The sequence below is a fragment of the Vicugna pacos genome, chromosome 9 (genome assembly GCF_048564905.1).
Source record: "Vicugna pacos chromosome 9, VicPac4, whole genome shotgun sequence".
Taxonomy (NCBI): Eukaryota; Metazoa; Chordata; class Mammalia; order Artiodactyla; family Camelidae; genus Vicugna; species Vicugna pacos.
The window spans coordinates 6,799,151-6,815,277 of NC_132995.1; the positions used below are offsets into that span (position 1 = coordinate 6,799,151).

The 16,127-nt window shown below is 51.2% G+C and overlaps 3 protein-coding genes across 9 annotated transcripts; 2 read left to right on the forward strand and 1 right to left on the reverse strand.

Annotated features, from left to right (window-relative positions):
- Window positions 1-4,850: 4,850 nt before the first annotated feature.
- Window positions 4,851-6,425, reverse strand: FGF21 (fibroblast growth factor 21). Its single transcript, XM_006208492.4, has 3 exons — window positions 5,990-6,425; window positions 5,774-5,877; window positions 4,851-5,248 (listed from the first exon to the last, which is right to left on the reverse strand). Exons 1-3 carry the CDS (start codon window positions 6,222-6,224, stop codon window positions 4,958-4,960), a joined length of 630 nt encoding a protein of 209 aa, XP_006208554.2. The 5' UTR covers window positions 6,225-6,425; the 3' UTR covers window positions 4,851-4,957.
- Window positions 6,426-8,254: 1,829 nt separating this feature from the next.
- FUT1 (fucosyltransferase 1 (H blood group)) lies at window positions 8,255-11,345 on the forward strand. Of its 2 annotated transcripts, none has more exons than XM_015242915.3 (2): window positions 8,255-8,387; window positions 8,929-11,345. In XM_015242915.3, the coding sequence occupies exon 2, from the start codon at window positions 8,931-8,933 to the stop codon at window positions 10,014-10,016; it is 1,086 nt and encodes a 361-aa protein (XP_015098401.1). In that variant the 5' UTR covers window positions 8,255-8,387; window positions 8,929-8,930; the 3' UTR covers window positions 10,017-11,345. The 2 variants fall into 2 exon arrangements, with proteins under 2 accessions (XP_015098401.1, XP_072822815.1); XM_072966714.1 differs by lacking the exon at window positions 8,255-8,387 and adding an exon at window positions 8,401-8,612.
- Window positions 10,539-16,119, forward strand: IZUMO1 (izumo sperm-oocyte fusion 1). 6 transcript variants are annotated; one of them, XM_072966712.1, is made up of 9 exons: window positions 10,539-10,662; window positions 13,080-13,154; window positions 13,545-13,631; window positions 14,082-14,102; window positions 14,413-14,493; window positions 14,681-14,781; window positions 15,064-15,217; window positions 15,524-15,731; window positions 15,973-16,119. In XM_072966712.1, exons 1-9 carry the CDS (start codon window positions 10,656-10,658, stop codon window positions 16,097-16,099), a joined length of 861 nt encoding a protein of 286 aa, XP_072822813.1. In that variant the 5' UTR covers window positions 10,539-10,655; the 3' UTR covers window positions 16,100-16,119. The 6 variants fall into 6 exon arrangements, with proteins under 6 accessions (XP_072822813.1, XP_031537857.1, XP_031537862.1 ...); XM_031682002.2 differs by lacking the exon at window positions 10,539-10,662 and adding an exon at window positions 11,505-12,714 and having other exon boundaries at window positions 15,524-15,764; XM_006208668.4 differs by lacking the exon at window positions 10,539-10,662 and adding an exon at window positions 11,505-12,714.
- Window positions 16,120-16,127: the final 8 nt, after the last annotated feature.

Below are 16,127 nucleotides of genomic sequence, written 5' to 3' on the forward strand. Positions count from 1 at the left end.
GTGGAATCCTACCTATCTATCCTTTTCTCTCTCTCTCTTTCTTTCTTTCTTTTAGGGATAGAGTAGGGGAGAGGATGGGAGATTTCTCTTTTTTCTTAGAAGCTCATCAATGCATTTAGAAGGATGTTTGGAAAGAGGCATGAGAGCAGTAGGTGATGTAGCATGGATTTTTTGAGGGGTAGGAGTAACCTTTACCTGAGACAATTTTGAACTTACAGAAAGTTTCAAGACTCACACAAAGAGCAAGATAGGGTAGGGGAGTTAGAGGTACAAACGACTATATATGAAATAAATAGAGCTACAAGGATTCACAGGGAAGACAGCCAATATTTCATAACTCCAAATGGAATATATCCTTTCAAAATTGTGAATCACTATGTTGTAACCTGAAACTTATTTAATATCGTATATCAACTATACCTCAATTTAAAAAAAAGAGACTTGGACAAAAAACTTCGTATCTTTTACCTAGACTTCCTTGTTTTCATTATTCCCGCCCCCTTTTGCTTTCTCATTCACTCTGTCTACATATTACTATGTGTTTACCTTTCCAGAAACATTTGAGAAAACATTGGAGACTCCATGTCCCTTTGTCCCTAAATACTTCAATGTGTATTTGCTAAGAACAAGGACTTTTTTTTTTTTGGAGGGGTGGGGGAGGTAACTAGGTTAATTTATTTATTTAATGGAAATACTCGGGTTCGAACTCATGACCTCATGCATGCTAAGCGCAAGGCACATGCTCTACCACTGAGCTATACCCGCTCTCCTAAGGACATTCTTTTTAATAACCACAGTACAATGATCAAAACCAGAAAATTTAACACAGACAAATTGCTGCTATCTGACGTACAGAACTCATTCAAATTTCATCAAGCGTCTTGCTAAAGTCCACGGTATCGCCTGGATTGCTCAACGAAGTGCATCTACTGGTGCCGCGGACCTCTGGTCTCCTGTGAATATAAACAGTTCTCCCATCTTTCTTTTGACCTTGACATTTTCAAAGAGTCGAGGCCAGTTGTTTTGCAGACTGTCCCTCGATTGGAATTTGTTTGACGTTGCCTCGTGATTAGATTCGGGTTAGGCAGCACAGTCTCACAGTCTTCTCAAATTCCACTCCCCAGCTCCCAAACAAACCGAGATAGGGCACGTAGGAAAAGCTCACAAACAACACCTTCCGCAAAACCGGCTGACAAGGGAGCCCCGCAAACCCTGACATATGAGAGTGAGCGGGGCCGAACCAGTACTGGTGCGGGAAGAGAAGGAAACTAGCAAAAGTGCTTTGAAGGTTGGAAATTTCCCACCCGTCCTCACGGCTGGGGACTTGGTGAGAGAATGTGACACCAGCAGCAGTCAAATCTTTGTGTGTGTGTGAAGTCTCACAGCCTCTAATTAGTCGGTGGGTATAGGAGGCTATGGGAAATTTGGAAGATGCGGAGAGAGATCTCAGAATTCCTCAACAGAATCTCTCTTTTGGAAGAACAAAACTCCATATTTAAAAAAAAATATGTTATTGAAATATATTTGAGACTCAGAGGTGCAAAATACTAGGTATAAAATAAGCCTCAAGGGTATATAATACAACAAGGGAAATAGAACAGACTTTTATAGTAACTATAGATGGAATATAACCTTTAAAAATTGTGAATCACTATATTATATACCTGAAGCTTATATAATATATATAATATGGTGTATCAACTGTAATTCAACAGCAAGGACCTATATAATGCAGGAAACTGTACTTAGTATCTTGTAATACCTATAATGGAAAAGAACCTGAAAAAGAATAAATATACATATATGTATAACTGAATCACTGCTGTGCAGCCGGAACACTGTAAATCAACTATGCTTCAATAAAAAATGAAAAAAAAATACAGTATAGTAGAATAAAAGTTTTTTGTCAAAAAAAGAAATACATTTGACAGATGACGTTGTGTAAATGTAAGGGCTACAACACGTTAATTTCACACACGTATCTTGTAATAGGATTGCATTGTGGTGATAATTACCTCTATCACATTACATGATAATCTTTTCTTTTTAGTGGTTGGACAAAGCTCCTTTCTTATGAAAACTAAAGAAAGCAAAACCCAGAATGAATTTGGCGGGAATTCCAGGGGCAAAGGAGAGAGATTGTTCAAGTCCTGGTGGGGGAAGAAACAGAGGAGGCAGGTCTTCCTCTGAAATATTGCAGAGGTGGCTATGCTGAGAGGTTATATGTTTTCACACTGTATGGAAACAGCAAAGAATGAACTCTGAGAATGGGGAGGCTAGGAAAGAGATCGTGCCTCACCGCACTTCCTGCCAAGAAAATTCCTAAATGTACTTACTTGTGAACAAGAGAAGAAGTACAGGAACTTCACGTAGAGATGTGTCCTGAGTCAAACAGCAGCCCCTGGAAATGTGAGTCCCTCTAGAATCTGTGAATGTGGCCTTACTAGGAAATAGGGTCTTTGCAGATGTAATCAAGTCAAGATGAGGTCATACTGGGTTAGAGTGGACCCTCAAATCCCATATGGCTGGAAACAGACTCTGGGGGAGAAGCCTCTGTGAAGATGGAGGCAGAGATAAGAGAGGTGCACCTACAAGCCAAGGGATGCCAAGGTTTGCCAGCAACTGCCAGAAACTGGGGAGAAACAAGGAAGATCCTTTCCTAGGGCCTTTAAGAGGGCATCGCCCTGCTCACATCTTGATTTCAGACTTCCAGTCTCCAGAACTGTGAGAGAACAAATTTCTGTTGTTTTAAGCCACTCAGTTTGTGGTACTTCCTTACAGCAGCCTAGGAAATGAAAATGCTCCCCATTCCATCCTCCCACCAGTTGGTGGCAACCACTAATCTGGTTTCTGTCCCTATGAATTAGCCTTTTCCTCAGAATTTTAAATTCATTATATTTGGACTCTACAACATGCATTTCTTTTTTTTTAAACATCTTTATTGTGGTATGGTTCCTGTACAGTAAACTACACATATTTCAAATGTACAATCTGATGACTTTTGATAGATGTACACACCCCTTGGGGTGAGAAGTTTGTTCTCTATGTCTGTGAATCTGTCTGTTCTCTATGTCTGTGAGTCTGTTTTGTAGATAAGTTCATTTGTATCCTTTTTAAAAAAAGATTCTTCATCTAAGCGATATCATATGGCATTTTTCTTTCTCTTTCTGGCTTACTTCACTTAGAATGACGATGTCCAGGTCCATCCATGTTGCTGCAAATGGCATTATTTTATTCTTTTTTATGGCTCAGTAGTATTCCATTGCATATGTATACCACAGCTTTTTCATCCTGTCATCTGTTGATGGACATTTGGGTTGTTTCTATGTCTTGGCTATTGTAAATAGAGAACACGCATTTCTAACAAGTTCCCAGCTGATGCTGATGCTGCCAGTCCAGGACCACCCTTTGAGAACAGTCACCCTAAAGCATCTCAAGTGTAGACCAGTTGGGGTGCAGGTCTCCATCAGCCAAAGAGCCAACTAGGGCCACCCCCAACCCCTAGAACTGACACTGGAATCTGGAATCACTGCCAGTAAATTCATCTACCAGGAACCCTTCCCAGACTGGCTGCCCAGGTTGCTATCAATTTTAAGGGCAAAATCTTACAATTCTTTTGGTGCACATCATAGCTCCTTGTTGATCATATTTTGTACCTCACCCAGTGGAACCTGCCAGGAGTTGAGTCTAGAAACAGAGATGCTGGAGCAGATCTTGAGGAAGATCAGCAGTCCTGTCCCTGGCAGCAACCTCAGGGGATGCTCTTTGGACAAGGGGACACTAACCATCTTTGTCCTTCTCTCTCCTCCTAGGTTTCTGTCCTCCCATTTATCTGGGTCACTGCCCCCTTGGGGCATTTCAGATTCTGTTTCCAGTGAGAACTCTCCCTTGACTGAACCAGTCTGGTACCATCGGAGTAGAAACCATCCTTTCTACAAGACACAGACTTTCATTGCCTCCAGATATTGAATCCCTCCCATGACCTTCTGGGACCCACACTTGTATTTCTTTTGTCTGAGGTTTTCCTCTCCCTTGGACCTTGGAATTTATTAGGGCTTGAGACCACAACCCCTATGAGGCTGCTGTAGTCAGTCAGACACCGGGGATGCAGCCAAGGCTGACCCATGATCCTTTGCAAAGTATAGTCTAAATCTTTGTCTTCATGTCCTTCCTACCCAGGAAATAACTTGAAGAGCAGTATGGAAATCTAGGTAGTGGGAAGGGAGGGAGAGTGCTCACTGAGATTGGATTCTGTGAAACAGTCATTACACTCCAACGTCCATAAGCACCTGGATGGAAGCACTCAGATACTCAAGTCCTCTTCTTGAGACTCAGGACTCCCAATCTCTGGTTATTCTTCTCTTGGACCAGGGTGCGCAGTTCCAATTCCCCTGTTCTTCTGAAATCCTGATGTCCTAGCTCTCTGATCTCTCAGGACCCGAGAGTGCCTTTCTAGCACAAATTACACCCCTGGAACCCAAGGGTCCTTGCCCAATCTTGAGTTCCAAGATGTCTTCTCATTCCTACTGCTAAATGAACCCAGAAAACTACATCTCCCATGAGGCTGTGGATGTGCTGTGTCACTTTAAAAATGTCCCCTGTTATTGAGGTACCTCGAGGAAATAGTTCCTTCAACACTACCACGAGGCTGGGAGCAGGGGAAGAGGGAGGGATGGGAAAATTACAAGTCCTGTCCTGTCAAAGGGCAGGGATAGCCCAGAGTCCTTGGGGATGCCTTTGTGGAGCAGAAAAGGGCTGGGAAGCGGCTGGGATCCTCCCTGGCAATGGGGTACCAAGGAAGACAAGGAAGCAAACCCATTTCCTCTTTTAAACACACGTGCTCACTCTGATCCTCCTCTCAGACTCTTTATTATCCCAAGTAAGAAAAATAAAAAAATAAATAAGATAAATAACTCAATAAATAAAGAGGAGACGTGATAATAAACAGCCGGCAGCTTCAGGAAGTGTAGCTGGGGCTTCTGCTGTATGAAGGCCCCACCATGCTCAGGGGGTCTGAGGAGCCCACGTCAGGAGGCTCGGGAGCCAAGATCCCTGGATGCTTTGGAGGTGCCGGGGGCAGGCCTGGCAGCGGCAGGAAGCGGGAAGGTCCCCGGGTAGCTGGATCCCGATTCGAGGAGCTGCTGGGGGGCAGGCGGAGTGGGAAGCCAAAAGCCTCAGACTGATAAACGTTGTATCCATCCTCAAGAAGCAACTCCCGGAAGCTGCAGGCCTCTGGATTGAAGTGGAGCTGAAGCGGGGAGAACACAGGTCAGAGATGTGGGACTGACTCCTGTACATCTTCCTGCTGCAGGACCCAGGAGTCCAGGCCCCCAGCCCCATCCTCTCCCAGACTCAGGAGTCCAGGCCCCCAGCTCCCTCTCCTTTCAGACCACTGAGTCCTGTACTCTAACTGGATGCAGGGGTTCCCAGACTCCTGGGGAGCTGGGGGAGCCCTCCTTCCTCAGATGTGGAATCCAGGTCCTTAGCCCCCTTCCCCAGGACACAAAACAACAGAAGCAGTCCTGCAACTCCCACCTCCCTGCCCCAACTTCACAGAGAGGAATATTCCAGCCCAGGGATCAGTCGAGGCTCTCGAAGTCCTGGCAGGGGCATCTGGCTAGCACTCAAGGTCATGTTCACTTTACTGCGACCCTGCATCCAGCATGAGCCAGGCACGTAGGAGCCAAGGTCAAAGGTGCAAGATGTGGTCCCTAGATTATAAGAGTGTTAAGAGGAACGGTGGGGTGCAAGGATGGGGGTCCCAGAAACTCACCGATCCATACAGCCTCCCATCTGGTCCCTGGCATAGGAACCTGGATGTCTTGACTCCCAAGATCTGAATTACCCCTGGCTTCAGGGCTTTCAGCTCCAAGAGACCTAAGGGAAGAAAGTGGTCAGGGACTCAGAAAGTCCCCCTTCTCCCTTCGACCCAGGAGTCTGGGCCCCAAGTTGCTCCTCCCTCAGGGCCAGGCCCTACCCACACACTCACTTTCAGGGCTCTGGCGGGCCACCCCCACCACTGTGCCGTCAGCCCTGATCTCCAGGTGGGCTTCTGTCTCCTGGACGTCATCCGTGTAGAGGTACCGCTGCCGGACTTGGCCCCCGAATTGGAGGAGGGGGCTGGAGTCAGGAATGGGGCGTGCCTGGCAGGCTCCCAGCAGAAGGACAGTGAGCACTGGGACCCACAGTCCCCGATGCTCGAACTTGGCCTCGTCCCAGTCCATCAATGGCTCACGTCTTCAGATGAGGTCTGGGGTCCAGGGTTTGAAGAGCTGAATGGTCTAGATTCTGTTTAAGATCCTGGTCATCTGGGGAAGCAGATCCATGGATGGTTGCTCAGGTAGTACAGATGCCTGGGTCCTCCTGCACCAGCTGGATTCCCAGCTGACGGGACACCCAAGTCTCTTGGGATGGATGCAGAAGCTCCAGAATTTATATCCAGATGGACCTGCCCAATCACCTTCCTGACGCCTGACGCATGATATCTGACCCACTTGGCAGAAGCTAGGATTCCACCGTGGCCAGGTCAGCCTGAGTGGATGATGCAATCGGGGGTCCTTCTAGCTGGGGGCCTGGACTCCTGAGTCTTTGGAATCAGGGGGATAGGGATCTGATTAACTGTGACCTGGATGAAAGGGGCTGGTGGCCCAGTCTCTTGGGTCTGAGGGAGGTGGGAGCTGGGGTTTCAGATTCCTGGGTCTGAGGGAGGAGGGGGCTGGCGGCCTGGAAAACTGCCTCACTGGCTGATTGATGCACCTTGTGACCCACAACTGGAATTTCTGCATCCCACTTCAATGTCTAGGTTTCTGGGGTTCAGAGACTGTGGTTCCTAGATCATCAGGAAGTCAGTAGGCAGCACATGACAAAAGTGTTCTCAGTAAGGACACAGGTGTCCTGATCCAGAAGCCTCCAACCTTAACCTCAGCGACCTCAGCCCGGGCACCCAAACACCAAACATCCCAGCCTCCTCCTTCCTGATGCAATCCTGGTGTTTCTTTCACCAGAGAAGCTACCCAGGCTCAGACAGTTGTCCTTAAAATAGCCTGGGGAGGGGAAGGGGGAGAGGAGGGTGAAAATCTTTGACTCGGAGTTGGCAACTGACCAAGGCTCTGGAGGGGGAAGTTAGACCCAAGATCTCAAAGGGAATCGGGGTGGCGGGGGGAGTGGCAATTTCCCAGAATCTAAGGGTGCAAGAGATTGGACACCAGATCTGAATGAGAAGTTGACTGTTGGGGCTTGGACTTCACAGCCTGGAGTCCTGGGTCTGGGGAAATAACGGTCAAACCTCTGGGGAGCCAAGTCCAATTCCTGGATCTGATTTCTTGAATGGCAATGATCAGACTGCTCTGGCCAGGGTGGGGGCGGGTGGGGAGGGGCCTTCGACAAGGGAAAGCGCTTCAGGTCTGCAGAGGAGCGTCGCTTTTGCTCCAGGCGGCAGCTGCTGCGGTTCCTGCGGGAGGCGGGGAAGAGAAACTCTTCCATTCTTGCTTTCTCGGCTCCCGTCCTCCGGAGAAGCCGCCTCCGGGTAGTGCCCTTCTAGAAAGCAGCAATCAGGCGTAAGACCCCAAGATCCCCCAAAGGAGAGACTGGGAGCCGTGACGTTCTAATTTGTAGGTGGACGGGACGCATGGGGAATCAGCGGCCCCTGGTGGGCGCCGGGACGCTTTCGCGCCGGAGGCTCTCGCGCCGAAACCCTAAGAGCTGGAGGAGGTTTTGCATCCGCTGGAGCAGCAGCCTGGAAAACAGGTTTTGCATCCCACTTCGCCCCCGCCCCACCTCGAGGAGGGAGCGGAGGATCGCGCTGTCCGCCACGGCCCGGGTCCTCCCCAGTCACTGGGGCGTGGCCAGACTCGGCGCATCCAGGTACCCAGCGCGGATGGCCGAACCCAGAACTGGAGGGGAAGAGGAGAGGTCGATGGACCAGAATATCTGGGTCCAGCATTGCAGCTGGCACTAGATCTCCACGTCCACGGAAGGATGCGGCTGCTGAGAGGCCAAGTAGGCTGCCCCAGGCTGGCCAGTTGCGGGGACGAGGCGGCTGGAGCGAGGATCTCCCGGTCCGGGGAGGATTCAGAGGGCGGGGGCTGTCACCCTAGCCTGGGGAGTCAGGCTCGCCGCCAGGGAAGGGGCGGGGCTCCGCCTCCGAGCTACCTGCTTGGCCCGGGAGGGGCGGAGGCTGTGAACCTCCGGACCGCGCTCCCTCTCGTACCTCCCCTCCCCGAGCCCTCGCAGCCAGTCTGGGGAGGCGGCGTGGAGGGGGAGGGTTGTTGGGCCAGGGAGCCTTGAGTGCACTGTTCCGGAGGCCGCCGGATGTGGGCTGCACTTGCAGACGGAGCGCTCCGGCCACGCCAAGGCGACTGTGGATCTGCCATCGGCCAGGAGTTCAGGTACGTGGGAGATGCGGATGCTTCGGACTCAGGAGTTGGATCTTCAGTCCTAGGATGCGCACTCTCAACTTCTAACCCCCTACGACCCCAGAAGTCCCCCTCACCCCCAATCCCCAACTCCTGCTCCTCCATGAATCAGAATTCCTCCGGGCCTCAGCCTCTCACGTTGGACTTGGCCTGTCACTTCCTGTCACCTCTGTGATGGACTTTCCCCCTCACACACAGGTACGTGGAGAAAGGAACTGGGGGAACACTGTCTAACCTCAGTACACCTTACAGCCTGGGAGAGTGAGATTCCAAGATGTGAGGACAAGGTGGTGGGTCATGGACCATTGCTATTTTGGAAACCACAAATTTTCACCATCTCCCATGCCTTGAAATTCCAAGGCTCCAGCATCTCCTAACTCAGATCTAGGAGCCCTGATCCCCTTTTCCGTTGGACCCAGGAGTCCAAACCCATTATTTCCTCCTTCCCCGGGCCTCCCTTCCCTGATATCCAACCTCAAGCTCTGAGTACTCATTCACTTTTCCTCCCCTGCAGCCATGTGGGCCCCCAGCCGCCGTCACCTCTGTCTGACCTTACTGCTGGTCTGTGTTTCTGCTGCAATCCTCTTCTTCCACATCCACCAAGACCTCCTTCATGATGCCTTGGACCTGTCTGCCCTGTGTCCAGACCATAACCTGGTGACATCCCCTGTGGCCATCTTCTGCCTGTCGGGCACGCCTGTAAATCCCAATGCCTCCATTTCCTGTCCCAAGCATCCAGCCTCGTTCTCAGGAACCTGGACTATCTACCCAGACGGTCGGTTTGGGAACCAGATGGGGCAGTACGCCACGCTGCTGGCCCTGGCCCAGCTGAACGGCCGCCAGGCCTTCATCCAGCCCTCTATGCACGCTGCCTTGGCCCCCGTGTTCCGCATCACCCTGCCCGTGCTGGCGCCCGAGGTGGACCGCCACGCGCCTTGGCGGGAGCTCGAGCTGCACGACTGGATGTCGGAGGAGTACGCCCACTTGGAGGAGCCTTGGCTGAAGCTCACCGGCTTCCCCTGCTCCTGGACCTTCTTCCACCATCTCCGGGAACAGATCCTCCGCGAGTTCACCCTGCACGACTACCTCAGGCAAGATGCCCAGCGTTTACTGAGTCAACTCCGCCTGCGACGCACTGGGAAGCGCCCGAGCACCTTCGTGGGTGTGCACGTGCGCCGGGGGGACTATCTGGAGGTGATGCCCCACCGCTGGAAGGGTGTGGTGGGAGATCACTCTTACCTCCAGCAGGCTATGGACTGGTTCCGGGCCCGGCATGAAGCCCCCATCTTTGTGGTCACCAGCAATGGCATGGGGTGGTGCCGGAAAAATATTGACACCTCCCAGGGGGATGTGATCTTTGCTGGAAATGGGCAGGAGGATGCCCCTGGTAAGGACTTTGCTCTCCTCGTGCAGTGCAACCACACCATCATGACTATCGGTACCTTTGGCTTCTGGGCCGCCTACCTGGCTGGTGGAGACACTGTCTACCTGGCCAACTTCACCCTGCCTAACTCCAAATTCCTGAAAATCTTTAAACCTAAGGCTGCCTTCCTGCCTGAGTGGGTGGGCATTAATGCAGACTTGTCTCCACTCCACATGTAGGCTGGACAGCAGGGAAGCTTTCGGGAATAGCCTGACCAACTTGGAACCAGCGTTATGTGCTCTGGAAGCCTAGCAGCTTCTGGAGGAGATTGTGGTCCTGTAGCAGGCGGACATTCATTTTAAGAGTGATTCTAGTTGGCTAGACTTTGAGGGGGGTTAAAAAAAGGAAGTGGCTTTCTGCAACTGCCTGAACATTCTAGAACCGGCAGATCTTTTCATGATGGCTGGCAATGTCTGGAGAAGCTTATGGCAGTTCTAGAAGGCACAGTATCTATCTGTTCTTCTCAGTCCTTGTCCAGAGTACTTCTAGATGGCTGCCACCCCTAGGAGCAGAGAACTGCCTGCTCCAGTGTTTGACCAGCCTGATCTTTTCTAGAAGAGATATTTCTCCTCCCCTGGGTCATCAGGACTGAAGAAACTCATGGATACTCTACAGCAAGTATTTACCAACTCCCCTTCGGTGTTTCTGGAGTGATTTTAGAGGGGGGATTTGCGTTAGAGAGAGTCAGCTCTAATGCCTGTAATGAACTTGTGGAGCCCTTTCAGAGGGGATGGGATTCTGGAATTCCAGGTAACCTTGGCCAAGAAGCTAATGAAGATATAACCAGGGGCGCAACACCTCACCACTTTTAGAACGTGATGGAAGGTAAACGATCTGTAGCTGGGAAAGTTTGTGCACAGAGTGAAACTGGACCCAAATTCTCAGCCCCTGAAAAAACTACAGATATGCTAAAACGTGAGAGGTGGGGAAAGGGAGAGTGGCAGCTTAAGGGGCAAGGCTTTCCAGAAATCTAGGGGCCTTTTGTTTTGAAGCTCAAAAACTGCCAAAGGTAGGCATGCACACTTTGGTGCCAAGTTCAGGTTGCCTCTCCCAATTAAGGAAGTTTTCTCCTCTGTAGTGAGGCTGCAGGAGATGATGAGGTCAATTACTGACAGTCAGCTGGCATAAGGGTACCCTCTGGGCTTTCAGAAAGCTGCAGGTACTGTGCCCTTTGCCAACCCCTATCTGCCCCTGAATTTCCAGGAGCACTGAACCTGGCTTCAGGCAAGTCAGAGATGAAAAGACCAGAAGGTATGCAGACCCCAGACTGGGCTCCCACCCAGGCAGCAGCACAGGGTCTGGCCAAAGAGGATGTGATGTGATTCTTGGCTCATATTTCAGGACCCCTTTGATGCTTTTTGAAGGGAATGGAGGTAGATTTTATTACAGAATTGTTTGAGAATCGAAGCTCTTTTCTAGCCTTCTCAGGGAGCTTTGGGGGACCACTCTCTATTCAGCAGCCATAGGTGGGAGAGAGGGAGGTATGAATTAAAAGTCCACACCACCAACCTGTCTCTGCAGGTTTTTTGGAGTCTTGTGTGCATGAGTGTGTGTGTGAGTGAGGAGGAGTAAAGGTGTGGAAATTTCGGGGACTCTCATCACTCATATCTTGGGACATTGCTCTCTTGCTACTGCACTTGTATGGGTTGTGGTCCTGGAGCATCAATGCCTTTCTCAGAGCCTCTCAGTATTGGTTCCCAGGCCTCTTTTTCCTCTGGGACCTTGGCATCCAACCCTAGAGACTAGAGAGAGAAGGTGGATGGAGGAGGGAGTGAGCAAAGTTTATATTTCTTGAACTACATTTCCCATGAAGCTATGGGGTTGGCTGTGGTAATTTGCTATGAAAAGACCCGGAAGCCTTCTGGGAGTCCTAGTCCTAGGGCTAGAAAGGGCCACTTTCCGCCTTTTCGTAGCTCGACGACAGGGTTTCCAAAGGGCCTTGGGCATCTAGCCAAAAGCCTGGGTCCAGGGGCTCAGAAAGGGAAGGAGACTGAAGGCTAGAAGCCCTTTCCTTGGCTCTGGAAACCAGAGCTGACAGGGGACCTCCCTGCGGTAGATGCTGGCAAAATTCTAGTCTGAATAGGCTGCTGCTTCTGTGACATCATGGAGCGATAGGCGGGGCCACCGTATGTTGCTGCCCAATCAGACTAAGAGTTGGGCTTCTGGGCGGGGCCAAGGAAACCCCAGGAAATATCTCTTGGGAATTCGGGGTCCCACGTGAGTAGCGAGAAGGTGGAGGATGTGGGAGTTCCTAGTAGTAAGGGGTGAACCGTGACTGTGATCCCAACCAAAAGCTCTATTCCACGCTACCAACCTCACCCTCGCAAAACAAAATCCCTAATTTTAGTCGTGGGAAAAGAGTGGAAAGACGTGGCTTGATCGTCTTCTCTAAAGACCCTCAGAACCTGGACTCCTCAGTGAACCCTAGTGTTCGAGGATACAACAGTCAGGTGCCAAGGTCAAGCAGCGGCTTTTTAGGGTGCATTGAGACTCTGTTTCCTAACGAGAATTGTGCGCCCTGCAAATTGGGACTCCATTAGTCTCGGGGAAGAGCTTCTCTCTGTTTAGCGTTCACCTCCTCGGTTTAGGATAAGAGGACTCACCCTGGAGTTCAGCGGCAACTGAGCGCTGGGGCCACCATGGGGCAGCGGTGGCTTCCCCTCCTGGTGGCGGCGCTGGCCGCCTGTCTGCTTCCTGCCCGGGGCTGTGTCATGTGTGATCCAAAGGTCGTGGAAGCTCTAAACTCCTTAGAGACTGATTACCTGCCTGGCCACCTGGAGGCCAAGGATCACAAAAACTTGATGATAAGGGTAAAGGAAGCCGTGGAGGATTTCAAGAATCTGCCGATTGACGAGGACTCCTATATGGGGGTCGTCGGTGAGGGCAGGGCGGAGTGCAGACTCCTGGGTTCTGGGAAAGGAGGGTTCAGGGGCTAGGATTGCTGGGAGGTGCAGGGGAGAAAGGGCTGGAGCAGATTTTCCTGGGAATGGAGAAAGCTGGGATGCAGATTTTGGGGCTCTCCAGGACTGGCAAATACAGTATTTCCCCTATCCTTGATCCTGCAGTTTTATGTAATAAGACTACAACTCCCAGAAGGCAACGGGGGGCGGCGGCAAATCCCTTAACCAGGCCTGTCCTTGACCATTGGGCCCATGGGTATTGTAGTTTCTAAGACTAGGTGAGTCAATGAGACAATGAAGCTTGGAATCTGGGGTTCTATTCTCGCCCACCCCCCTCCCCAGACAAACCAACACTAGAAAAAGCATCCTGGAGTTTGCTGAAGGATATGAAACGCGTCACAGACAGCGACGTAAATGGTAAATGCACAGAGGGGACAGAGGAGGGCCTCCAGAATCTCTCAGGGAAGTGACTGCTGGTGACACCCGGTCTGGTTGTCAGGTACTGGGCTCTGGAGCCAGACAGCCTCAGTTCCAGTTCTGGCTTGCCATTTCCTAACTGTATGGTCTTGAGTGAAAAAATTTGGCAGCTTTGTCACCTCTCAAACGGAGACCATAACAATGCCTTCACCCAGGTGTTTCTTAGCCCAGTGACTAACATTATGTTATGTGGTCATTAAATTTTACCTTTCCCAAGAAGACCCAAAAGCTGAATGTCAGGCTCTGTCGACAGAGGCCAGCTTTCCTGTAACTCATGCCTGGGAGGGGCAGGGGCGCTGAACTACTCTGTGTCATCCTTCTTCTTCCTAGGTCAGCTCTTTGTGAAAGAGCTGTTGTGGATGTTGCACCTGGCAAAGGATACCTTTGCCAGCTACGCTGCTCAGTTTCAAAAAGAGGGTGAGAGAAGATAGGAGTTGGGCACCCCAGCCTTCTTCTTCCGCAGTCCGAGAGTCCCTGTCCCCAGCCTTCTGCTTCTCTGACTCTGATCCCTCAGCTCTCCCAACCCTCTCCTCCTTCAGACCCAGGGGTCCAGACTCCGCGGTCCTTCCTCCCTTCAATCCAAGAGACCCAGCCCTACCCTGTTCCTTTGCCTCCTTCTCTCATCTCCTTTCACTTAGAAACTTTTTAAAAAATTAACAATCCTTTCTTTATTTTTCTTTATTTATTTTGGTGGGGGAGGTAATTAGGTTTATTTATTTTTTTAATGGCAGTACTGGGGATTGAACCCAGGACCTCATGCATGCTAAGCAAGCACTCTACTACTGAGCTATACCCTCCCCCCTCACTTAGAAATCTGATGCTCTTTTTTTGTTTGTTTGTTTTGTTTTTTTCTCTTTTCCGAGGCAGGTTTTTGTCCCAACAAATGTGGTGAGTCCGGATTATGGAAACTGGTCCTCCATCCCTTATCCCTGCCCCGAGAGTATCCAGCCTCCCTCTTTGGGGTCTGTGTTTTTTTCATTCTCTGCGTCAGGTTGCTTGGTCTCCACTATTCCTTCTGCATCTCAGAGTTCTTGGGAAACGGGTCATATTCTATTTGCATGCTTTGCTGAGCCTGGTAGAGCCTGCTTCCTACAGGCCTGCATTCGAGCCCCACCTAGGGACTCAGCACTCGACCCAGCCCCAGCCCTTGGCCCTGCCCTCTCCTTTTAGCCCCGCTTCCTTGATCCTGTCCCTTCAGGTTTGATGTTGCAGCCTCTGATCTGGTGCAGTACCTGCCAGGAGCAGGTTCACGCTTGTCGAAAGTCCTTGGATTGCGGAGGTGAGAGACTTCGCCCCAGCAGGAGGGGTTGGCGTAAGAGGGGCGGAGCCAGAGCAGAGGCCGACTCTAAAAAGGGCGGAGACTGGAGTCAGACAACGAGAAATGGCGGGGCGATACCAAGTGGAAGGGGGTTGGGAAAGGGCAAAGGACAGTGAAAGAGCATCCCACAGTAACCCCCTATCCCCAGAGCGCAAAGTCGAGGTCCATCAAATGGAAGATATGATCCTGGACTGTGAGCTCAACTGGCATAAAATCTCTCAAGGCCTGACCGATTACAGCTTTTACAGGGTGCGGCCCTCGAACTCCTGTTTCGCTTACACTCCAAGTCCATCAGGCTTGTATGAGCCCCCGGCACCTGAATTCACAAGCCTGGATCCACAATGTCCATGACCCATGACAATGTCCAAACCATGACAAGTTTGGCTTCTTCTGACCCCCTGGGACCCCTGCCCTAACTAGTACACCCTGGACTCCCATCTCCCCACTGAAGTCCCATGATCTTCTCACCCCTGTACTCCCCCCAACCCCTGAATTCCCCAGGCCTCTGTGACCCCTTGAGCTTGGGTCTAGGTTTGGCAGAACAATTCTGAGACCTTGATGTCCAAGGGGATACAGCCAACCCTGACCAAGATCATGGTGAGTCCAGAGGATGCAGGCATCTACCGCTGCGAGCTGGGTTCTGTGAAATCCAGTCCAGCCACGATCATCCATTTTCGTGTCACAGGTCAGTTGAGAAGGGGGATTCAGGGTCCTGAGGCTGAGGGCCCGTCAGCTTCAGGAGCATGGCCTATGGGGCATAACTTCCTGTAGGGGTGTGGTTTCAGGCTACGAGGGTGTGGCTTCCTGCCCAGAGTGCAGCCTCTGGCCACAGGGCCAGGGCTTCCCTCTGGGTGTGTTGGGGCTTCACGCAATTAGAGGCATGATTCTGTCTCAGAGGGCCTGGGTCCTGGGGCGGGCTGCCATGGGGAGAGCTTGCCTTGGCGGGACCTACCCACCCTCCCAGAACTGCTCCTTACCCCTCCTCTATCAGTATTGCCCAAAAGAATCGTGGAGGAGATACCATCACCAAACACCGAAACCCAGGATGAGATGGCACCGGGTGAGGTGACTCTGGGTCGCCCCCAGCCGTCCACAACCCTCCAGTCACAGTCATCGAAGCCCGAGAATGTGCTAAGAAGCCGCCTCGTGGGGCTGCTGATCTGGGGCTTCGTGGTGCTGATAGCTGGCGTTGTGACCGCGTGAGCCGCCCACTGGAAAAGGCAGGGCTTGGAGTGAGGCGCGGGGTTTCCTACTATCTAATGCAGAAGGGGGTCTGGGAGCCCAGGAGCACTGATTTCCTTTGGGAGAGGGGCTTACCTAGGAGAGAGAAGCTTAGATAATTGCTAGAGTAAGATCAAACCGAGGGAGGCAGGGAGGGATGTTCCTTACTCACTTAGGACCTAACCTGTTCCCGCTGTTTCTGCCCCTACCCTCTTTCAGGATACTTTACTTTGGGTCTGGGAAAGTGATCGATTTCATAAAGTCCTCCTGGTTCAGCACTGGCCATGGAGATGCTCAGGACTCCGGGGTTTCAGCAGAAAAGACCGATAAATCAGGGAGAAAATAAAAATTTATCTGGTTGTCTAAGTATCTGA

Bases quoted from the DNA above. Each gene is read 5' to 3' on its own strand.
- FGF21 (XM_006208492.4), bottom strand. From the start codon at position 6,224: ATGGACTGGGACGAGGCCAAGTTCGAGCATCGGGGACTGTGGGTCCCA. The intron at 5,878-5,989 runs GTGAGTGTGTGG...TTCTTCCCTTAG, and splicing joins GGCCCGCCAGAGCCCTGAAA to GTCTCTTGGAGCTGAAAGCC. The intron at 5,249-5,773 runs GTGAGTTTCTGG...TCCCCGCTTCAG, and splicing joins ATGGGAGGCTGTATGGATCG to CTCCACTTCAATCCAGAGGC.
- IZUMO1 (XM_006208668.4), top strand. From the start codon at position 12,477: ATGGGGCAGCGGTGGCTTCCCCTCCTGGTGGCGGCGCTGGCCGCCTGT. The intron at 13,155-13,544 runs GTAAATGCACAG...TCTTCTTCCTAG, and splicing joins CACAGACAGCGACGTAAATG to GTCAGCTCTTTGTGAAAGAG. The intron at 14,782-15,063 runs GTGCGGCCCTCG...GCTTGGGTCTAG, and splicing joins CCGATTACAGCTTTTACAGG to GTTTGGCAGAACAATTCTGA.
- FUT1 (XM_015242915.3), top strand. From the start codon at position 8,931: ATGTGGGCCCCCAGCCGCCGTCACCTCTGTCTGACCTTACTGCTGGTC.